The 21,694-nt window shown below is 40.3% G+C and overlaps 1 protein-coding gene across 2 annotated transcripts in view; it reads left to right on the top strand.

The window, feature by feature from the left end:
- Nucleotides 1–21,694, top strand: part of PEX14 (peroxisomal biogenesis factor 14) — a 76,310-nt gene that overhangs the window by 40,609 nt on the left and 14,007 nt on the right. For both annotated transcript variants that reach the window (XM_062604557.1, XM_062604566.1), the window contains one exon: nucleotides 18,841–18,963. In XM_062604557.1, the coding sequence (XP_062460541.1) occupies nucleotides 18,841–18,963 (123 nt within the window). The remainder of the gene's footprint in view (nucleotides 1–18,840; nucleotides 18,964–21,694) is intronic.

Raw genomic sequence — 21,694 nt, forward strand, 5'->3', positions numbered from 1 at the left:
TTGGCTGGTAGGAGGTGAGTTACTACCCAAGGGTTTCCTGTGGGTCTTGCACATTTTCTTGCAGTGCACCAGAGTTCCACAAAATGCTGCCAGTGCTGAGATGCCAGGCTATGGTGATGTCTGAAGAGGTGAATAAATGATTTAATTGTACATGCTCCTTCCCAACCAGACCTCAAGATTCCCTCAAAACAAATGCTGTCAGATCCAGAATCTCCATTAGAAAACTGACTTCATTTCTTCTTCTTCCTCTACATTCTTGGAAGTTGAACCACTGTCTTTTCTCCTTTGCCGAAGAAACCCAAGTGGATTGCCTTGAGCACCCAAGAGAAGGGGCACAACCCAGTTCTGAGGGTGTTAAAGAAAGCAAATTCTTCAGCAGATTTCAATTTCACCCTCTTTTATTGCTTTTTTATAATTTAAGTCCATTTCATGAGGCAGTTTGCATGTCCTTGAATGGAATCTCGTTACCATGAAAGCTTTTTTAGCATTGATTTCATAACAGTCTTAATTTAATAGCGCCGTCATTACTGAGGAGCCCTGAGAGTGAGGCTCTGACTTTCCAGGTCACTGACCTTTTAATTACAAACCTTGTTCTGATGGTCAGGTTATCGACTGGACAGCTCCCAACTCTGGCCTCCAGCACGAAGATGAAAATAACTGCCTTTCCTCCCCCACTTCCAGAACAGGGAGGAAAAGAAAAGTAACCTCTTGTGTTTCCAAAATTAATTTTCTCCTTCAGCTTTACTTTGTAATTAATTCTTTAACGTGTCTCAGTGAAGCTCGAACAGTTTTTACAAAGCTTTTCCTTGAAAAGATAATACAATGCGAGCCAATAATGTCCAGTGACAACTCATGAACAAAATATATAGTTAGTAGCCCATGCTGTCAAAATACCTTTTTGGGCCAAACTGCTATGGCTGCCCAAACTTTATGCTTGTCTAGAAATGAACATGTTTCGTACATGAACGTGTGTCCCCCCAGCTTTATATGCTGATCATGACGTCCTATGGTCTGGAATATCACTGGGGTCAGCTGTCCCAGCTGTGTCCCCTCCTGACTTACTATGCACCACCAGTCCCTCACTGGCAGGGTGGGGTGAGGAGCAGAAGCTTTGACTCTGCATAAGCACTGCTCAGCAGTAACTAAAACATCCCTGTTTTATCAACACAGTTTTCAGCACAAATCTGAAACCAGCTACTGTGAAGAACTGTCCCAGCCCAACCCAGTACAACTGTACAACTGGTGGTGTGAGCACGTGTTGGTCCTGTGCTTGCAGATGAAGTAACTTGTTCTCTAGCTGTCTAGTAAGTGTTTTGTGCCTGCACAGACCTCATCACTTGCACTTGCAAAGCCACAAGTAAGACCTGGAATTCAGATACTGATAGCAAAAATTTCTTGCAGGAATATACTTAATGTGTTAAGCATCTAGGACAAGTCACTTCAACACACAATGAGAGAAGGTTCACTAGTGTGGGTAGAACCAGGCAGGGTGCACTTTCTGATGATGAAAGAAGTTTGCAACAGGTATTGAAGTAGCACAAAGTAAGTTTAACAGCTTGTATAGACTTACAGAAATGACTGTGGAGGTTAAACAAAAGTCAGTGCCCTCTACATTTTCATGCTAAGATCCTCATTTAAGTTCATTTGTACCATTAACCACTGATACTGAAGCTGTTTGCATGGAGCATGTTTGATGGTGTGTAGGGTTATCTAGATCTCAATGTGCTTTCTGCTAAAAAGCATCCACCTCTGAGGTAGAGGACAGCAACTGCTTAACATCACTACATGTTTTTAGGAGAGGAAATGAAGAATGCTTTATCTGAGTGGTCTTGCAGAGGGAGCTTTAGGGATAGAGAATGTAATTACTGAGTAAAAAATTTGCTAAGATTCTTGAAAAGCACTATGGGATATTTAATTACTAAAGATGCTTAGGCCTCTGTTTATGACTTTGCAAGACAGTTAATGTGCCTTATAATATTTTGCTGAGGTTAAAGAAAAATATGTCTTACACCTGTTCATGCAACCAGTTTGTTCTTGAGGTGCTTCCCATCCAAGCTTTGGGTCAGTACAACACAGCATAAGTGGGGAGATCTGGTTATCTCCCAAGGAACTGGTGAGGTATCCAAAGAATGAAGAGGGAGAGAATGAATGCTTTCATTGCTAACAAACTCACAACAGTTCCTGTCTGGATCAGCATTATCAGTAGTCATATCTGGTTTTGGCACTCTGCTGTGTTTGCCCAGTGCTGGTGAGGTTAACGTGGAAGGAAGATTTCTGCTGTTGGAGTCTCAAAATCCAGAAGAATAAATGTGCTAATGATCCAGAAATTAGTTCCACAGTTCTGTATTTTGTATTACTTGCCCTCTTTTTTTCTCCCTGAAAATGATGGAGAATCTCTATCCATCTGCTGTGAAGGAGATGGCTCCTGGTTACGCCAGTCTTCTGTCTGCCTATCTGTCAGTTGCTGTTCAATACCAGCCAATTTTCATGCTGACTTTATTAAATACTGGAGTCTTTAATATTGTAACTGATAAAAAAGAGATTGCTAGAATAATATAGTATATACCATAGTATCACAGAATGGTTTGGGTTGGAAAGGACCTTAAGATCATCCAGTTCCACCCCCTGTGCCATGGGCAGGGACACCTCCCACTAGACCATGTCACCCAAGGCTCTGTCCAGCCTGGCCTTGAGCACTGCCAAGGGTGGAGCATTTACCACTTCTCTGGGCAACCTGTTCCAGAGCCTCATCACCCTTCACAGTAAAGAACTTCTTTATCTATAATGCCATATATATATATTAAAAATACCATAATATTGCAGCAAACATATTTGGGAAAATGTTTTTTAATTGTTATGAAATCAAATGCAGATCATTTGGGGTGTTTTTGAAGAAACACTTTCAGCATGATGAAATTGTGTCCTAGGAGTTTGTTAATGAGCTTTACTTGGAACTAAAGAATTCTTCCATAGAAGTGCTTGTCACTAGCAGGAAAAGATGTCATCGTTGTTACTGGATAGCTCCAGCAAGCTTGTCATCTTGCACAGGTTTGTACCTGCACGTTTGGATTGAATACCCTATAGACTACTAGCTCTGAAGTCAGTGTGTTTTTGAACAGGAGGGAAAAAGTCCTAATTGGGCCTGTGTAAAGGGAGCAGAAACAGAAAGTCACGGAAAACTTAAAGCCTACTAATCTTCACAGTGTGTTGATTTCAGCAAGATTATTTTAAAGGACTTTGGTACAAGATCTGCTATTTAATACTAAAAACATTAAAATCTCAATGACTTTCTGGTTTCTGTGTGAAGTGTTGAGAAGGTGTATTACAGGAGGTACCCCTTTGGTGTTTAATGACGTTGGGAAGAAGACATTGAGGAAGTGTCTTTCAAATTTTACATCCTCTGAACGCCTATATGTGTGTTCTGTAGCAGAGGATACAAGTCACATTAGTGATAATATCCTTCCTCTCTCACTTCAGGCTCAATGTACAGTGATCTTGAACCATTTAGATCTATCCTCCACAGAGCAAAAGAGGTGATTCATTTAGAGTATATTGGGTAAACAGTCTGCTCCATCTCCTGTTTCTGTTGGGCCACAGAAATGCCGCACGATTTCAGTGAAGAGTCCAGAATCACCTTTGCCATGTTTTTGTAGCCTGACGATTATTGATAAATTGGAACAGACTGCTTTGGTGCCCAGGAAGTTATGCATGCTACAAAATACTGGTTGTAAGCTTAATTTTAACAAATAATTGGAATGTCATGGGTTTAATGATGTCTCTCCACTTGGCTATCTGACAATAACTATGTAATGTAAAAGAGCCGTTAAAAATGGCTTTGCAGAATTAACTCCTGTTGCTCACTGCGTGTGTTTTGAGTCATATCTGCCCCTTGTTTACCATCAAAATAATATCTCTATTCCTGGTAGCACTGAAAAAACAATATGATTACAGCAGAGGGAGTTGAAGTCTATTCTAGAAACAATGCTAAAATACGCAGTTATATTCTGAGTCCTAAAATTGTTATTCTTAGCGATGGGCAAAAAAGACCCAGATCCTAAATCTGACTTGTAAATTTAAAAATCTATTTATCATGTTTTCAAATGAAATTGAATGCAAGGTGCCAAAAGGAATCCTTAGTTCCAGTCTAAGAGCAGGCATTGGACGTCTGAGATGTGACTGCTTGCTTGGCTTTGGGCAAGTTCCTTGTTTTCAGCTTGCCCGTCTGTAAAATGGGGTTAATGACTACTTTTGCGTTATTGACTTAGTAAGATTTATGTTAGCTGTGTTTCTAAACTGCTTTGATATGCTTGTTTCAGAGTTGTTGGTGCTGCAGCGTGGGATTTTTGAAGTTGCTTGCTGCAGTAAAAGCCACACTTGCAGAGAGGTTGAGAATTTACTTCTGTCAGCTGTGTATGGGAGGGGAGAGCTGAGAACTTTAGAATGTCAGAATGTCAAGGCTCAGGCAGATTGCGTGCAATCCTAATCCAGCCCTGCAGCTTTGACCTTTGAAGCAAGCTTCACCTTGAGACAGTTGAAGAAATCTATGTACGTTTGTATAAAAATATGTTTGTGATAGAAGGAATTTTCTCTTCATGGTCATCCAGCCCAGGGTTTCCCCACAGTCAGAGGAATTCAGTTCCTGACCTGCTCTGTGAATGAACCTGCTATTCTAAGTCTAAAGAGACAGCCTTCTCTCTGGGGGCTAAAACAAGGAGTGTAATTAGGATAATCTGTGTTGCTCATCTGCTGAAATCCATCTCAGACCTAGTGATACTTTCCTGCTAGGAGAGATAAAATAAGTTCTTGTATGAGATAATTCTCTAGGTTCTCTTAAACAGAGTAGAAATGTTGTCTAAAACTATGTCTTGGATGCTTGTGAACGTGAAATCCTGCTGTTTGCTTTACTACTACACACTGTACCCTCTGAATTTTAATCTGGAGTTCAATCTTTCTTTCCTTAGCTAAAAGGGGAGTTTAGCTTTTGGTTCATTCTTTCTGATGGAACCTAGTCCAGGCGAGACTCTGCTCCCTGAGGAGGAGAGCAGAGAATTCATTCTCAGTGAAATCTGAGGCTCTCTGAAGTAAAAGCTGTTGACTTTGTCATACCGTGCAAATGTGCATTGCTTTTAGCAAGACAATAAAGGGTAAATGGGGTGATCTCTGCTCCTGTGGAGAGGTCGGGTGGTTACATTACACAATCTTCTAGAGCATCTTGCAGCAAATACATGGGTTATATTAAAAGTTGCAATCATATCATTTTTTAAAAGTAAATTGCTGACCTTATGCAGTGGAATCAGCTTTATTGAATTTCGCCAAAAATGCGTTTATAATCCCCCGCCCCTGCATACACATGATATTCATGTCCTTGCTGCCCATGTGGAAATGTCCCTTTTTATGGTGATAAAATTAAATTTGTCTTTGTCTCTGCCTTGCCTCACCTTTTAAGATTCCATCCTTAAAAGACACCAGTGGATAGCTGTACCAGAGGATGAGGATGGGCAATATCCCTGTATGCGGATGGCTGATTGTGAGCCAAGTGCCACAGAACAAATAAATAAGCTTTTCACATTTAGAGGACAAATAAAGCTGAGGATAGGTGTAATATGGGCATTTTTCTAGGAGTGTTGTGGCATTGCCATAGGTAAGAGTTTATTTTGACTTGGAAGTACTAATACTTTGCTTCTGTATTTTTTCCTAGTTGCCAAATGTAAATGTACCAATGTACCAAATGTAAAATCCACAAATAGTTACTGTGCTGCTCATGTAGTACTGTGGTACATGTCCTCCTTCAACGATAACTAACTGTAAAACCCTTCCCGAAGTCACTGGAGGAAAGGAAAGTTTTGCAGCATGCTTAAGAATTTAACAAACATGTATCCCATATTTCTGTGCCACTTTGCATATTCAGAGCATTCTACAAATATTCACTAAGCTTGTGCCACCTTTTGTGGAATGGCAAGATTATAAAATTCATTTGATGTACTTCTTATTACATCTTCTCTTCCTTCTCAGACCTTTACATTCATTCTCCAAACAGCTTGCAAACACCAGATTAAAGTGGAAAATAGAGAAAAGGCCATCCCAATTTTTGGCGGGGAAACTGAGTCAGTTTAGATCTGAGATAATTCTGACTCCATGTCATATACATATGAATTTAACCATAGTGTGCCTTACTGTCAGTGTAATGTAGTGATCTTTATAGATGTAAAATTCCTCAAAGCATTTTCATGTTTATCCTTTCCAGGCCCCAGCTGCTTTGGGAGGTGGGAGACGTTAAGCTGGTTTTGTTCAATAAAATCAGCCCAAACCGTCTTAAGTAAATGAAGGGGCAGGTTGGTCTCTGCAATGTTAGCATATATCCCTTCCTACAGCATCTCCCCCAGCCTCTTTTTATGCAGCATTTAAAAGGGTAGTTGCTCAGAGGCACAGGGAAGAATATCAGAATATCATTCTGCTCCTGCTCTTCAAGGAACCAGCAGAACGCAGCTGTTAAACTCGGAAATATAAAACACATGTTTAAAAGATGACTCTGTACGTATTTAAAAAAGAGAGCGAGAGAGGATTCAAGGGAACCAAAAAATAGCAGGTTCCATTACTGTAATTAAATGGCATCATTTAACCTATCAGGCCGTTGCGTGGATGTGAGAGACGAGCAGGGAGCTGCATTTGAAATGATCACCGTCTTCCTTGGGGGATAGAGTAGTTAAATAATTTGTTTGTGAGGTGTGAGTTCAGTGTCGGGTAAAGCAAGTGCTTGTGTGTGCCTGTGTATCTTAGAAGCTAGGGATGGCTGTGTGTTTACTGAGAATACCCTGGAGGTTGGTATTTACTAGCGCATGCACTGTCAATAAGAACACAAGCGGCTCTTGCCCACTTGTTAGGTTATCTGCAGAGTCAGGGCCTCACCTGGTCCCAGATATTGCATCATAAAAGAGCTTTTTTCACACTGGGCCACCTGAGACAGATGGGAGGAGCAGTAAAAGAAAAACGGGGAAAGGGGAAAGAAAAGAACCCGAGTCCTTTTTGGCCAGCTTCATCTACTGCAGCGACTGTAAAGGGTAAATTGTTCTATCTGGTCACTGGACTTGGCACTCAGGAGTGCGGGGGCTATGTCATCCCTGGGGAAATAAAGGCAAAGCTGCTGCTCAGGTCTACCTTTAAACAGCATGTCAGGCAGTTGCTTCCCCTGCAGCAGAGTTCTGGCAGTGCCTAGCGTGATTCCTACACTTCAAAACTGTGGAGTATAAAATCACATGGAGAGAGAGGGATCTGCAAAGTGCACCCTTGGCCCTCCATCACTGACCTGACAGTGTGAGGAGCAATTCGGGCAGCCCTGAAGTTGATCAGCCTTTTGGCACCCTGGAAAGGAGACACTTTTCTTATGCAGTGCCCAGTAGAGAGCATCTTCCCATTTTTATTTGTGAGGTGATTCCTCTGTGTAGGGGCTATTTCCTAGTCCTGGAACTTCAAGAACTGTCCTCATACAGTATGGGTTTATAGTAGTAGCAAGTTTTTCAGCTGTTTCACCTACTGATCTGACTTGTGTTATGTTGCAGGAACATGCCCATAAATGTTTCTTAATCTTCACTCCAGTTTCTATGTGAATTTTGTGTAGCCTGTCTTGTTTTGAGGCTCTAGAAGAGAACAGTGTTTAAAAAAAACAGATACTTAAATATTTCCGTTTTGAACATTCAACCCCAGAGACTGGATTTTGAGGGCAGCACTTAGCTGAAAGGAGACCAGAGAAATGCCATGTTATTTCCACACCCAGGCAGAGCAAAGCATGAATTTGAGTCCTCTGTGGTTTGGTGAGAGCTGGAAATGTGGAAGTATTTCCAAAGATGATCTGCAAACACACACACAAAAGGATAAAGTTGTTACATGAATAAACTATTTGTTGGAAATGCCTTATCTAGCTCAAATGCATAGGATGTATGTATAGATTCTCAAAATGATCAATCTTTGTAAATGATAACTGTGTCACTCTCAAATGCTTTACAAAGGATATTGTGGAATATTATTCCTGTTGTACAGCTGTAGAAACTGAGGCAGATGGAGGTTAAATGACCTACACAAGGTCAATAGCAAGGCTGGGAATAGAACACAAATGTGTAGAGGCTTTTTATTATACTAATAAGGAAACTCTGGAGGTGTTTGGCATGGTAATCGGAACCCCAGAGAACTAGAAGCAGTTAGTATGTTCTGTGCATGTCCCGAGGGAGCAATGATGAAACTCCTTCTCTACCTTACCACTCCAGTTCTCTGTGTGTGGTCACCATCGTTTTTCCACCACTTAACCTCGTTATTTTTAGTATTGTTAGCATTAGTCGTCCTTTGGGTGTTTAATCCAGACTCCTTTCATTTTCTCCAGACCTGGGAAGAGCTGTTGAAGGCGCATGGGGAGAAAAAAATCACAACAAACAAACCCCGAGATGAAAAATGATCTTTTGAGACTTCTGTGATTTTGTTGACTTGTTCCCTGATGGTTTTGTCTTTGCTTTGCTTTTATCATGAAGGACCCTGCTTGAATGCGTTCATCTGGGTTTCTTAAAAGTCCATTTGCTATTGTTCCTTTCTTCTCCACCCAAGATTAACATCCTGTGTGATGACATAGATGGTTGTTGTCTAAATGGACGCGATGCAACCAACAAAATTGTGAAGGGTGGGTGGAGAAATATTTATACAGTTGTGTTAAAAGCTACAAAGTAGGTTTGCCTTTTAAACAGAAGGTATTTCAACACTGTTATTGGCAGCATCAGCCTTTAATTTTACAGGTGGCTAGCTTTGTAGTAGCATTCAGCAAACAATATTTTAATGGCATGTAAAAAAATTTCTTTAAAACAAAAGAAAGAAGAATGAGGGTGATTTATAATCTGTAATGAAGACTTGCTGACATGTCTTTTTGCAATGGTGTATTCGCGTCTCTGTCTTTCTGGGGGAAGTGCAAACCAGATTTACCTGAAACATTTCTACCATACTAATCAAATACGTAGTATTTAGATGTCTTTTTCTTAATTGAGCTTATCTTCTCAGGCGATGGTACCTGACTCCGAGGTGTCTAACATTGATTCACTTGATAGAAACTGGGTTAGAGGAGCAAAGACGCTCTATCAGCTTGTGAGAAATGTGTCAGAAAAAGAAACTAGACTCCTGTGTTCATGTCTTCTCACCCAGTGTTGGTTTCTTTACATTTCCATATAGTTTTCCATACACACTTCCATGTATTTTTACATTTTCTTAGGAACATTCAATTGTAGCTACGGTTCTCATGCTCCTTGTAGCAACTTCCTGACAGCAAGTGCACAGTAGGCACTGTCATAATGCATATTCAGTGTTCCATTCTGTGTGCTCTTCAAACACTAAAAGTTCATTCAGTATAGACTTTATATGATTTTTCATGTGATAACTCTGGACTAACAGGTTTGGTTTGTTCCTTTCCAAAGTTCAAAGTTCTGAAAGTAAAAGAGGAAATAAATAACATTGAGGCAAGTCGCTCTTTACAGTTAATCCTTGTCTGCAGAGGCTACTCTGTGACAGGTATTGTCTAATGTAGAAAAAAATCGAGCTCCTCTTAGTGTGTTTGAGGCGGTCAGTAATTCCAGAGTAATACAAGGAACTGGGAATGGTGCGTCAGGACAGACTATCATTCTTATGTATAAAACTAAGTCATCCTTCAGATACTCTGACAAATCTGGTTAAAGAATTCCTTATAATGAAATAATCCTTAAAATTGCTTGAAATTGCTCTTCTTTTACACAATTCCTTTCTTTTGAACACAGAATTGGAAGAGAGTCTGGTTCTAGAATTGCAGCTCAGCCTAGTCCAGTCAGAACAGAGCAGCAGTGAAATCTGGTATTATTCCACATTATGGCCAGTCTGCTAGGTCAGATCTAATACAGACCAGATTCAGGCCCATGCCATTGAAAGGTCCAGTTATTCTTTGCTGCAATAACAAAGATGATGTCTGGTTGACTGCAGCTCCTTCAGGGCAGCTCCTTCTACTTCAGTGCTGGAATTCTTATGACATGCTGGTTCAAGTTGTTGGAAGTACAATTTAAAATTGGAGTTCCAAAGGCAGATTAGAATCAAACCTCCTGTATTAGCAGGGTTTTACCTTACCCAAATTTCAGACAACCTCTGGCTTTCTCCTTAGAAGCTCCTAAAGATAATATCACAGATCAAAGAGTAGCCAAAGGCCAATCATTTTGTTGCTATTGCTCAACAACCTGTTTAACAAAATACTTTTCTTTCACACAAAGTAAATTGATCTAAAGCACAAGGATTTTCTGTCACCCCTGTTATTCAAATTTGTCTCAAGTTTTGGTAGTGAAGTTCAGTTTTTAGGTTTCTCAAGTGCTGGGTACCAAGCAGTTCTACTTCTGGAAATGTAGAAGAAATTAATATCCTTTCACCTTTATAGAATTGTTTTGTTGTAGTTTCCAACTTAATAGAATGTTTCATAGACCTGCTGTGTACTCTGGGTAAGTTACTTCATTTATGTGTGTTTTTCTTTCCAACCTGTTTTTTCCCCTTCACGTTGACTGTTGAATGCTTTGGGTGTGCCTGCCTTGTTCCTGCATGGTACATGGCACAGTACCTGCATGGTGAATGCCTTTTGGGGTCTCTAAGGAGTATTATAATACAAGTAATGAAGGTGAGGGACCATCACCATGAGACTTGTTTCTCTGCAGAAATAACAAGAAGCATTTGCAGATCCCAGGTTGGGTACGCTTGGAAACATACCCGTTTAGTGTGTCTAATACTTGTTTTCTCTGCATAGTTTTATTTCTAGGGAGGTTGTCAGTTGTGGTAACAAATTATAACAGCACTGTGGTTACTAGAGTGGTGTCTCTTCCATCATCTGGATTTTCTGCCCTGTACAGGCTTCTTTTAAACAAATGTCAGAGCCCTGCTTATGTTCTATTCCTGATAAACCACCTTGGAGTTGGCATCCTAGCATAGAGTCATCAAAGCCTTCAAACCCCAAGGCAGATAGTAACTTGAAATCTTTTCACATATAGAAAGGATTTTGTTCTCATGTAGAGTTCTCACGTCATGTTGTCCTGGTTTTGGCTGTGTCTCTTCGTCACTAGGAGAGCAGTAGACAGATGGACTTATTCTGCCATTCTCCACTCGAAGGAGGCTTTCTATCAAGTACTACCTTCTGCTTGTATGATAATAGAAGGGAAAAGCTGAAGGCAAGTGACCTAAGAATAAAACCCATAGATGATGATAATATATAATTTCCTCCCATTTTTAGGAAGAGAGATTTTTATTTCTGGTACTGAAAGAATTGTTTCTTCTGTCTTTTTTGCTGACCCCATGGCCATATTCTTAGAACGACTCTGTAATAAAGAGGTCTTCAGAAGAAGGTATTCAGGATTGAATTTTTGCTGTGTTTTTTGCACATGTTTGTGTAGGAATTCAGCTGGGCTTTGTAATAAGACTTGTGGTTCTGTAATTCAGGTGACTGAGAACTTCTGGACATGTCTCATTTGATTTAGAGTCACGTTGCCTTTTTTCTGATTTCAACTTCTTGTGAAGCAAAAATTGTTCCTGTTGAATTACGCTCTCTGCTACCTGAAGATTTGTTGTAGATTAATGCAAAAACAAGGTATCCAAATCCTGTTAGGGTTGGGATAGCACTGCACCTAATAGGACTTCTGCATTTCAGAATCCCAAGTGTGAGTCCCATTATCCAGCCACTTTGTCTTGCCTGTTGTTCCTCTTATTCTCCTTTCAGTGCTTTGGCTCCTGAAATATATCTTTTAGTGTTGGGAGCTTTTACTTAAGGTATCCCTTCTTTTTTTTTCTCTGTGGAACAGAGATAACATACTTCATGTAAGCAAAGAGCTTACTTTACATTAGAAGAGGAAGACCTGACCTCTCTTACTACAAGTGAAACTGTATTTTCCCTGCCTTGAAACTACGAGTGAAATACATTTTGCACTGGCTTATAATGCTGTGATTTATGCTGTGATATGCTTTGTGATATTACAATGTCCTTTTGCCTTTGTGTTTGATTTTTTTCCCCTCTAATAAATTTTAGTGGGTATGTTGTCAATGAACAGGGGTATTTATCCAAAATGCCCATAGGAGAAAGAGGCATTCTCCTCTTTGCTGCCTCACAGAAGGAATCCTATACATTTCCCCCCCCTGCTTTCCATTAATCTTACTGCAATTTTTTTTCTGTGTCTTTCCTCCTTGGTTTGAAATAGTATTAACAGGGGAGATATTTTTAAATAGAAAACAACTGGAAGGAAGCATATTTCTCCCTCTCTCATATGCATACGCAAACACGTTGCACACAAACATGAATGAGTGACCAGCAGCAACTTTTTACTTTTCCATTTTGAACTTCTCATATCTAGAAAACCGAAAAGTTGCAGTACTTGGTCCTGTTTTTTCCATTCCAAGCCACGCTAAGCAAGTCATTTGCCCTTTCTTATTCAGAGTGAAAAGACTTTGATCCAGTTTTTGGAAGACAATACTCATTTCATACGAATATTTAATCAGTAGAAAATAGGGAGGATTTAGTTTGTTTGTTTAGTATTTAACCAAGTGAATAAGGCAGATTAGGGGAAGGGGGGAGACTGGACCCATAAACAAGGTGATATATAATATTTTTTTTCGTTCTCCTTTTAAATAAATACCGATCAGCTTTATGTTCAGAGACAATAGGAGCCGTTGGCTTAAATTTGCAGTTTACTGTATTTATGGCTGTAATATCAAGGTGCTGCCGTCGTAATTTCATGCCCCAATGAGAAGAGCAAGGTCGAAGCAAATGCTTCCATCGGCATCTGCTAACACACTAACTCATAAACAAGGCCCGGCTGGATCAGGTGGCACGGAATAATACAGGCTAATGAAATACAGCACAGCTTTCCATTACTGTTAGTTTTTACAGTGTCGTCATTACGTGTAATTTATGTTTAAAAAATTCAATTTTATACAAGGCTCTGGGAAATAGGGGTCTGCAGGTCACCCAACGACTTTTAACGGCTCTGAGAGTCCTTATTGCACTCTCCTGTTCCAACAAAATGTTAATAATAAATAATAAAAAAAATCCTCTTTTACTTTTTCTCTGGCTTGCATATCTTGCTCTGTCTTTTTAATTACAAGTGGCTAAGGGGAGTTTGGGGCTCTAGATGATGTCAGGAGTTATCCCCTTTCCTGATGCTCCCAGAGGGGGGTGACTGTCTGCTTGCTTTGCTTTTGTCTGTCTATCAATCACCTGGGGTCCTGTAAATGGAGTAAACACAGCTGAGGAGAGGGAGATACTTAACAACCTCTCTCCCAAACCCTCACCCTCTGACATTGCCCTCCTCTACTCCATTACACTTCATTTTATTATAGACTCCAAAAAGCTTGGCCAGGAAGAGAAACTGCTGCCAGGTCTATTTATTTATTTATATCTCTTATGCCAAAATACTTTTTATTTTAACCTTTTCCTTCCTGCTTGGCTTGCTGTAATTCTCCGTGTTATACTGTCAGTCAGGTTTTTCCTTCCTTGTTTTCGTGCTGTGCAATGAGGTTAGAGCAGCATTATCAGTTCTGATTGCTACTTAGTCACCCTGATGGGTTAAAGTATATAATGTTGCTTAAAGATTGCAATTGCATAATTAACAGGCTTGTAGGTGAATAAGGCTGTAGGAATTCAAAGCTCTTTCAGTAACTTTTCAAATGACTTTTACTGCTCTATTTTTCGGCATGACAGTTGAGACCAGTGAAATTCCCTTTGATGTTGGGGTTCCTTTACACAAAGTTTGAGCTGGAAGTGCAGCAGCAGGATGTTTACATTCAAATACAGTGTCTTAATGTAAATGGAGGGTAGAAAAAATCAAAGTGATGTTTCTGAGACCTTGGGGTTTGTTGAAATGTTGGCTCGGGCTCAGCCTCCTGAATGCCCCATGACTCAAGATGCGTGAAAGCAAATGGATCAGGGGACGATGCCTTTTGACCTTTTGGAAATGCATTCAGCTGAGCGAGGAGGAGGATATAGGACAAACATCTGATAGAAACATCACCCAGCGCTGCATGTAACTGACTGAACAGGTGGAATCATTAGTCTGGATCACATCCCAGAAGGTTTTTATGATGATTTTTTTAAAATGTGCCCATGTTCTTTCTGAGCAGAGTTGACTCAGTGGCTTCCAGGAACAGGAGTGTGATGTCGTTCCAGGGTGCCTACCAGTAGATCTTCCTTTTAGTCATATGATACCGTGCACTAACTTCAAGTAGCCGCAGAGTTTGTTGTAGCTAAACAAGTTGTCCAGTTCAATTTTGCTTTCTTCTCAATAGAAAGTGTGTGGGTGGGTGAGGAAAACAACAAGAGATACCACCCCCTGCCCTGCCTCTGTCCCTGCCAAAGGATAGGTGTGCTCATTCCTCCCGGGTGGTCTGTCAGGGTGGTAATAAAACTGCCTTTGCAAACCCACAAAAGGAGCTTAATTCATTCCACCACCTTTCCCTATTCTGGCAGAATTCTCAATTTCTTCCTAACCAGACATTTTCTCCCTAAAACTAATGTTGCCTTCAGGTTGTGAAAATCTTGCATGAATTGCTGGATTGAGCAGTGCAAGGAGGAATATAATGAAGAAAAAGATATGCTCAGTGGATGGGATGGGAAAAAGGGTTGTCACTGAAATGTCAGAGCCTGTGTCAGAAAAGGAGAAGAAAAAACTTGGTGGCTCCTCTGGTTAAGCTCATGCAAGGGGTTTGCATTGCAGTTATTGCTACTGTGTTTCATCCAGAAAATAAAGAAGAATGGATTTATGGTAAAATAATGGATTGGGACTTGCATCTCCAGAGTGTTATTTTCTGACTGTCAGAGGTTCTGACCTCGGAACACTTCCCATATCTGTGTGTCTCACCTCTTCCTCATCTGTAATGATAATAGTACTCCTCTGAGTCCTCCTCTACTTCAGAGTGGTCATAAGAGGAACAGTATTTTGATGTATGTGAGGTCCTTATCTTAAACAGTAGTAGGTATTATAGAAGGGCCTAAATAGACAGTCAAGCCTTGGAAGTTCTTGGGCAAAGGAGCTTTTTATACACCTGAGGTGCCAGCACCAGGAGTTGTCTGAGAAAACCCATTGTATTCTCTGACTTGCTCTGATTCTGTGTTTGACCACAGCTTACAGGGGCTGAGCGACCCCTGAAAACTGAGTGGCCCTGGTGACAAACGCAGAAGAGGGTCAGCAAGAACCTTTAAGTGCAAGACAGTCATGGGTGCTGCATTCTTCAGATCAACACCCTGAAGCCTGAAAAGGAAATTTTAAGGCTCTGTGAAAATTATACCTAATTCTTTGTGATGGCTGTGGTGCTGTAGAGGAATGAAATGGGTGGTTGGGGGAAGGGAATAGGTTTGCATTCTGTGGGGCTATGAAGACAGTTTCCTTGCATCCTTCTCCTCAGCTCAGTCCTTGCTCGGTACCCTCTGCGGTTAGATTATTCCTTGCAGATAGCAATCAACTGGAAGGAAGTGTGTGTCTAATTTGCATGAGATTATTTAAAACAAAAAAAAAGGTCTGCATTAGTCAGGGTGATGGTAAACAACGCAAAGAGATGCCTTTTATAATATAGCTGTGGCTCAGCTTTCAAAGCCAAATATAATTCACTTACAATTGGCAGTTTCCTTTATTGTTCCTTTTAACCTTTTACGTTCTGCATGGTCTTGATCTTGCTGCAACTCCAGAAGAACTGAAAGGTTTGTTTTCCAAAGTGTTGAGAAGGTGGACTTGGACCAGTTTTTCTCTTAAACTCAGACATACCTATTTGAGAATTATATTAGACGCAAAGCTCCAGTGTTTGTGGCACTGCTTTGGCATCCAAGAGAATCTTCCTGCTAGATTAGAGCAATGAATGGACCATGAACACTTTTTAATATAAAGCAGTAATAGAAGGACTTTGAGATATTGGAACAGATGATACTTTGGTCTGGTTTAGAAATTCCCACTTTTCTATGTAATTAATATATCAAGGTTGAATAATTTGGCACATGGAAAACCCATGCTGTGTGCATACATGTGTGTAGGGGGTGAATGTGAAAAGAAGTCCTAAGGAATTTCCAGAGGGAATTTTGATGAGTTGTAATTGCCTGAGGACAGTCAGAATGTCTTGTATGGTTTTGTTCCTGTGTGTGAGAAATGACAACCATGAAGGCAGGTATTTCTGAATCCACAGATGACTAGTTGCAGTGCAGACTCACTCCATATATATGCTTAAGGAATCGGCTCCAGGAGATTATTCCCTTGATGCTTGGAGGCCAAGATGACAGGGCCTTAAAAACATCTTGTTTGGTTGAATAAAAAGGTGTTCCAAGGTGATGGCAGTCCCAGCCCTCTCCTCTGATAATTAAGAAGGGATGTAGCTGTGATGTTCTTTTGTACCATGAACAAGACCACTTCACAAGGCAGCAGAATAGTCCAGGGATGTAATAACCAATTTTAATTTGCACTACTTTGCACAGGATTCAAACCAGGAATTCAAATGTGAAAGATTTTCCATCATTCTATCATTCACATCAGGTTTCTCTCCACAGTACAGCAGGGGTTTAATGGGAACAGTGATACTTGAGTGTCCCTAGTTGGCAAGAGCAGAATAATTCTAGAAGTGCATTTAATCTCAAACAGGATGAGAACAGAAGGGGCAAGATGGTTAGGAAACAATAAGTTTTGTTTCATGCTCTCTTTGTAGAAAGAGGTAAGGATCCTCCATAACTTCTGTACATTTCTAAGTGTTAAATATTATCAGATTAGCATGGAAGTAGGACAAAATGCCCTATTTTAGTGGGAGCCACGTTTGCAGCCAGCAGCTAATGTTATCTCCATCTTTATGAAATTCCATAGTTGCTAGTGATCTGCAGTGTTGGCATGTGTTTACGCTTTCTCCTACATTGGATAATTAGGAGCTGGTTAAAACAGTTTCTTTCTGATTAGGACTTTCTAGCATGGCTTAGACACCATAAATATTGCTTTTGTGACTAGAACAATGGGCTGAGTTGTGTTCCTGTGCCTTTTATTACTCTCACTGCAAGTCTTGTTCCATACTGTTAAGTGGGGTTTGGTTCCTTACTACTTGAGGCATGCATCAAATACAATTAAAAGGATTGCAAGACCAGAGGTCAGGAACTTCAGATTTCTGATGCTGTTTCTGACACTGACAATATTCTGTTATGTTAGAGAAATCACCTCATTTCTCTGTGCAACAGTATTTGCACTGTAGAGTAGATAGAATAGTATCTGGCAGGAACTCAGAGTCTCTCGTGTACTCACAGGAATAGGGAAAAGATCTGTTAATAGTTATAAAGCCTTCTGAATACCAGAAGCACTGTGCTAGTGCTTTATGATATTAAATAACAGTTCTGAGACAGACTTGTGTATTTATTTCTGGCATTACTGTTTGTGCTACAGGTTATTCTGTCTAGACCCCCAGTATGCAGGGAAGTTTAAGATCATGAAAAAATCATCAAAACTTAGGGCCTGCCCATTTTCCACATTCTGTCTCCCTTATGTTAAAAAGCCAAGTGTTTTAAAGGGTTAAGTTGACGATTTTCATCTACCAGATCTTCATGGATCTCGAGTGGAAGTGATGGAAAGCATTCCCCCATTTTTATCCCACTGCTGTCATATTCATACCATTTTCCTCACTGCCCTCAGTCCCTAGAGCAGCTGTGTGAGAATCGAGGGGTCTCTCTCTTCTCTTCTAAATCTCTTTCCTTAAAATCTATATTCTCGCTTCCAGCTTTCCTGAATGTTTTTGCTTACATGCTGCTTGTATAGTAAAAGGTCCTGAATCACTTCATATGTTCCTTGTGGCAGGGACACTGGCTTTCTACCTGCTTCTGTGCAGGAGAACAGCAACAAATAATACACAACTGCCCAGGCCCCACATCATGGTTGCCATCCGAGTCTTAAATTCTTTTTCTAGAGGATGTTTTCTCTCGTTGGGAAAAAATAATGCAGCTTCTTTACAGATGCTGGTCCTCGTGGATCCTTTAGCTGCTTTTGTTTTCCCCCTTGTTGGCCAAATCTTTTCCATATGTTGTGGCCAATTACAGATGGTCATCCTGGCATTTCCTGATGGCAGGAGTGACTGCACCAACATGTACCATGTGTGCAGCGTTACTACAGCTCCGCGTGAAATAAAAGCCAGGCTGCCTTAGGGCAATCTAATCACGCAGCCATAGGCCGGGGCAATGCTAACGCTGAAAGTTTAGGCTCGGCCTTGTTTTGATCTGTTTTGTTATAGTTTTATTTCCTCCTTGCATTCTGTGTCCCATTCATACTAATCACAGTCAGTCCTGATTTTTTTCCTTTTTATTTCTGCATTTGTCATAAAATAAAGCAAATTATTCCCGTCTTCGGAAACGATGTAGACTAATTAGTCGTCTAACCCAATAATTAGGTTTTTGTTTCCCTGTCTGTTTTCATGCATTATTGTTAGTTTTTTCCCCTCTTTTTTTTTTTTACACCATTACAGATTAAAATGAGCCACATTTGCAGTTGATGGTATCTTTTTTTCGGGGGAAGAATGGAGAATTGCAATAGAAAGCTACTTCAAAAGCAGCAATAAACTCAAGGATAAATTAAGGAAATTGAATGAGCCACATTTGGAAGCAGCGTTGAGGCTAATATTCTGTCGCTTAAGGTTAAATTGCAACAGAGAAAGAGAGAGGGAGACATTCCAGTGAATCCAAAATTGGGGAGGCATTACTGCTCAAGTCAGTGCCAAAATCCTTTGCAGCTTGAAAGGGTTCTGCCTGGCTTGAGAATTTAATTATGCGTGCATCAAGTGGGTAAAGGTGCTAAACTGATTTCATTTCCTCTGCTCCCCCAGGCCTGACAGATGAAGAAATTGACCTGGCTTTCCAGCAGTCGGGCACAAGCACGGATGAGCCACAGTCCCCAGGTCTTTCTACACAAGTGGTGTCAGCTCAGCCCTCTCACCCAGTGGTGTATAGTAAGTAACACTTCAAAAACCATCTGGTTCTGTTGCTTTCTGCAGTGATTCCTCCAGCAAGTTCACAGATTTCTGTGCTAGATCCTAGATTTCAGGTCAAATAATGCCATACTGTTTGTCAGAATTGGATCCCAAATGTTACTTCAGATGCACTTTGTGGTTATTGATGCCCATGACAAGATCGTATTACCCAAGAAAAAGAGATACAAATGATCATTGTCTACAAACAAACATCATGCATACTAGCCTGTGACACCCCTTCACCTGAAGGGCTATAGTCAATACAAATTAGATTCTCACCGACTATGATGCTTGAAAAAAAGCATTTAGTCAGCATAGGACTCAGTCTTCCCTTCTAAAACTTACAGTCATGCTTCCCTTCATCAGTAGGGTTTTCTAATATTTAGATCATAAATATGTGATAAAGCTGATAGATTCTTGGGTAGAAGGTGCTGTAAAAGGGCAACCCTATTTCATCTTATTGCAGCAGTGGACTCTGTTCAATAAACTGTTGGACATCGACACAGAGTTTTGTTTTAGCTAGAGGACTCACTATTTTCACTAGTCAGGCAACCAGTTCATAGAATCACAGAATAGCTCAATTGGAAGGAACCTGTAAGAATCTTGGAGTCCAGCTCCCTGCTTCTCTCAGAACTACCTACAATTAAACCATATGAGTAAGAGCATCATCCACATGCTTCTTGAACACTGACTATTAATGCCTTCAACAGTTACATGAAAGAGGTGTATTTCCAGCATGAACAGCAAGCTGGAATATAAGGTCTTCAGAACATAGTCTGTGACTTCGTGTGTGTGAATTTAAGGTCTGGCACAATGGAACCCCAGAGTGAATGAGCTTTAATAGTGCTGTCAGGTTGCAAATAACAACAAACAGTTAATATGAATCCCTAATTTTAATAAGCTCTTCCTCTTCAATCTTAAATAATCTGAGGGGTGACAGCAGAAATTCTGTGGACGTGCTTGTATGATTTTGTGTACAAAATACACTCTCAAAGAATTTTTCAAGTCCCAACATAATCTGTGTAGACTCAAAATTTACATATATATTTGCATTTTAAAACAAACCTCGCAAAAAAGTATCTAAGCTCCAAACAATAAAAACCAAAGTACACACCATTAAAAATCCATCAAAAGAAGCTGTTTAGCTCACATGTGTGTCTGGCAGTTTGAAAATCACTTCACTTACCTGCCAAGTATTAAGAATAGGGTTTTGATACTGCTCCTAAACAGCTCTAGGTCAGGTTCTGACTGATGTAACAGTCCATTTATGGCTGTGTTTATTAGTTTATGGCATAGCTTTCCTATTGCTAGAGACAACACTAAACTTGCTTTCTGAGTTTTTTAATACTCTGGTTTGGCACAGTTAGGGAAGAAAAACATTTGTGATGGAGTTGGGCTCAGAACTGGAATATTTCCACACTGGGTGTGCTGGTGAGCTCAGGACTGAATTCTGCCTCCTGGGCTAATACCTGTCTGCTGTAGCTCACAGAAAATGCCAGAAAGCACAATCTGTTCTCACAATGAAAAACCAGTGCCAGATCCCTCTTAGTGCTGTCCCTAACTCTTATCCCAGCCCAATATTGGAGGAGTTAATCTTCCCATATTTTATAGTGTTCCACTAGTAAGGGTAGGGCAGGAAAGAAGTGTACAATTCAAAGTGTAAAGCACTGTCATCATTGTTAACCCCTGTAGCTTTATCACTTTATGGGATTTTTTCATTTTGCTATTTTGGCTTTCTTCAAAGCCCCAGCTCCCAATACTTGCTGGGCAAAAATCTTAACTAATATTTAAACACCAAAATGGTCCCAGTAACAGCTCCGAAGAGAGGTCTGAAGGCATCATTCTGTAATGCCCAGAAACCAAAGGTGAATAGAAATACCACCAAAGTAAAGCTTTTGAAGGGGTTGCAGTTGTAAAGCAGCGCTCCAGCTTTGTGATCTGATTGCTGCTTTTAAAATCATTTGAACCAAAGCCTTTTGCCTGTGAGGAGGCCCTTCTTAGCAACCCCCAAAAAGGGGGAAGTGGTGATAACAGTTTCTTAGGTATTGTTCCTCCTTGCTCCAGCCATTCTTTGTAGACCTTCTATTTAATTTTAACCTCTTAATGGATGTAGGAAAAGAATAAAAAGCTAAATATATTTATAAAAATAAATATATGGTATTCATTTGACCAAAATACTTGTTTTGATCAAGTATCATCTGTGCCCTGTTCTAGTCTTTGACTGGTGTAGTACTGATGGATCCATCTTTGTGTCTTCCTGCTACATGCTTTGCATGGTATCAGAACAGCAAAAAGAGTATGTGGATTTCTCTAGAGCTGATGGATGTGGCTGTGCAGAGGTTCTTTCAAGGTGCCTTGTTTGCTGTAGGTTATTTCATCTGTTGGATGATAATGCTGTAATGAATATTTCTGAATTGGTCCAAATCTGCTCCGGGACAGTTGTTTCTGTGACAGTTTACTAAGTCAATTTATCTTTCACAGATTTGTTAGGCGTTGTCATGTACAGAGAAAGACAGATACTACTTTTTGTCTATCTGTTATGCTTATCTTCTTGCAGAGTATTCATGACATTAGTGTTGAAATGCTTCAAGGTCTGAAGTTCAAAAGTATATCTGAATGACTAATGAGATAGGTAGACTGTTGAATCTATAAGTTAACTCGGTGGTGGGAGCAGCTCACACTGGAAAAGCTTATATTGAAAAAAGATTAT

This window comes from Pezoporus occidentalis, unplaced genomic scaffold, assembly GCF_034315485.1.
Source record: "Pezoporus occidentalis ecotype Australia unplaced genomic scaffold, CSIRO_AGI_Poc_V1 ctg119, whole genome shotgun sequence".
Taxonomy (NCBI): domain Eukaryota; kingdom Metazoa; phylum Chordata; class Aves; order Psittaciformes; family Psittacidae; genus Pezoporus; species Pezoporus occidentalis.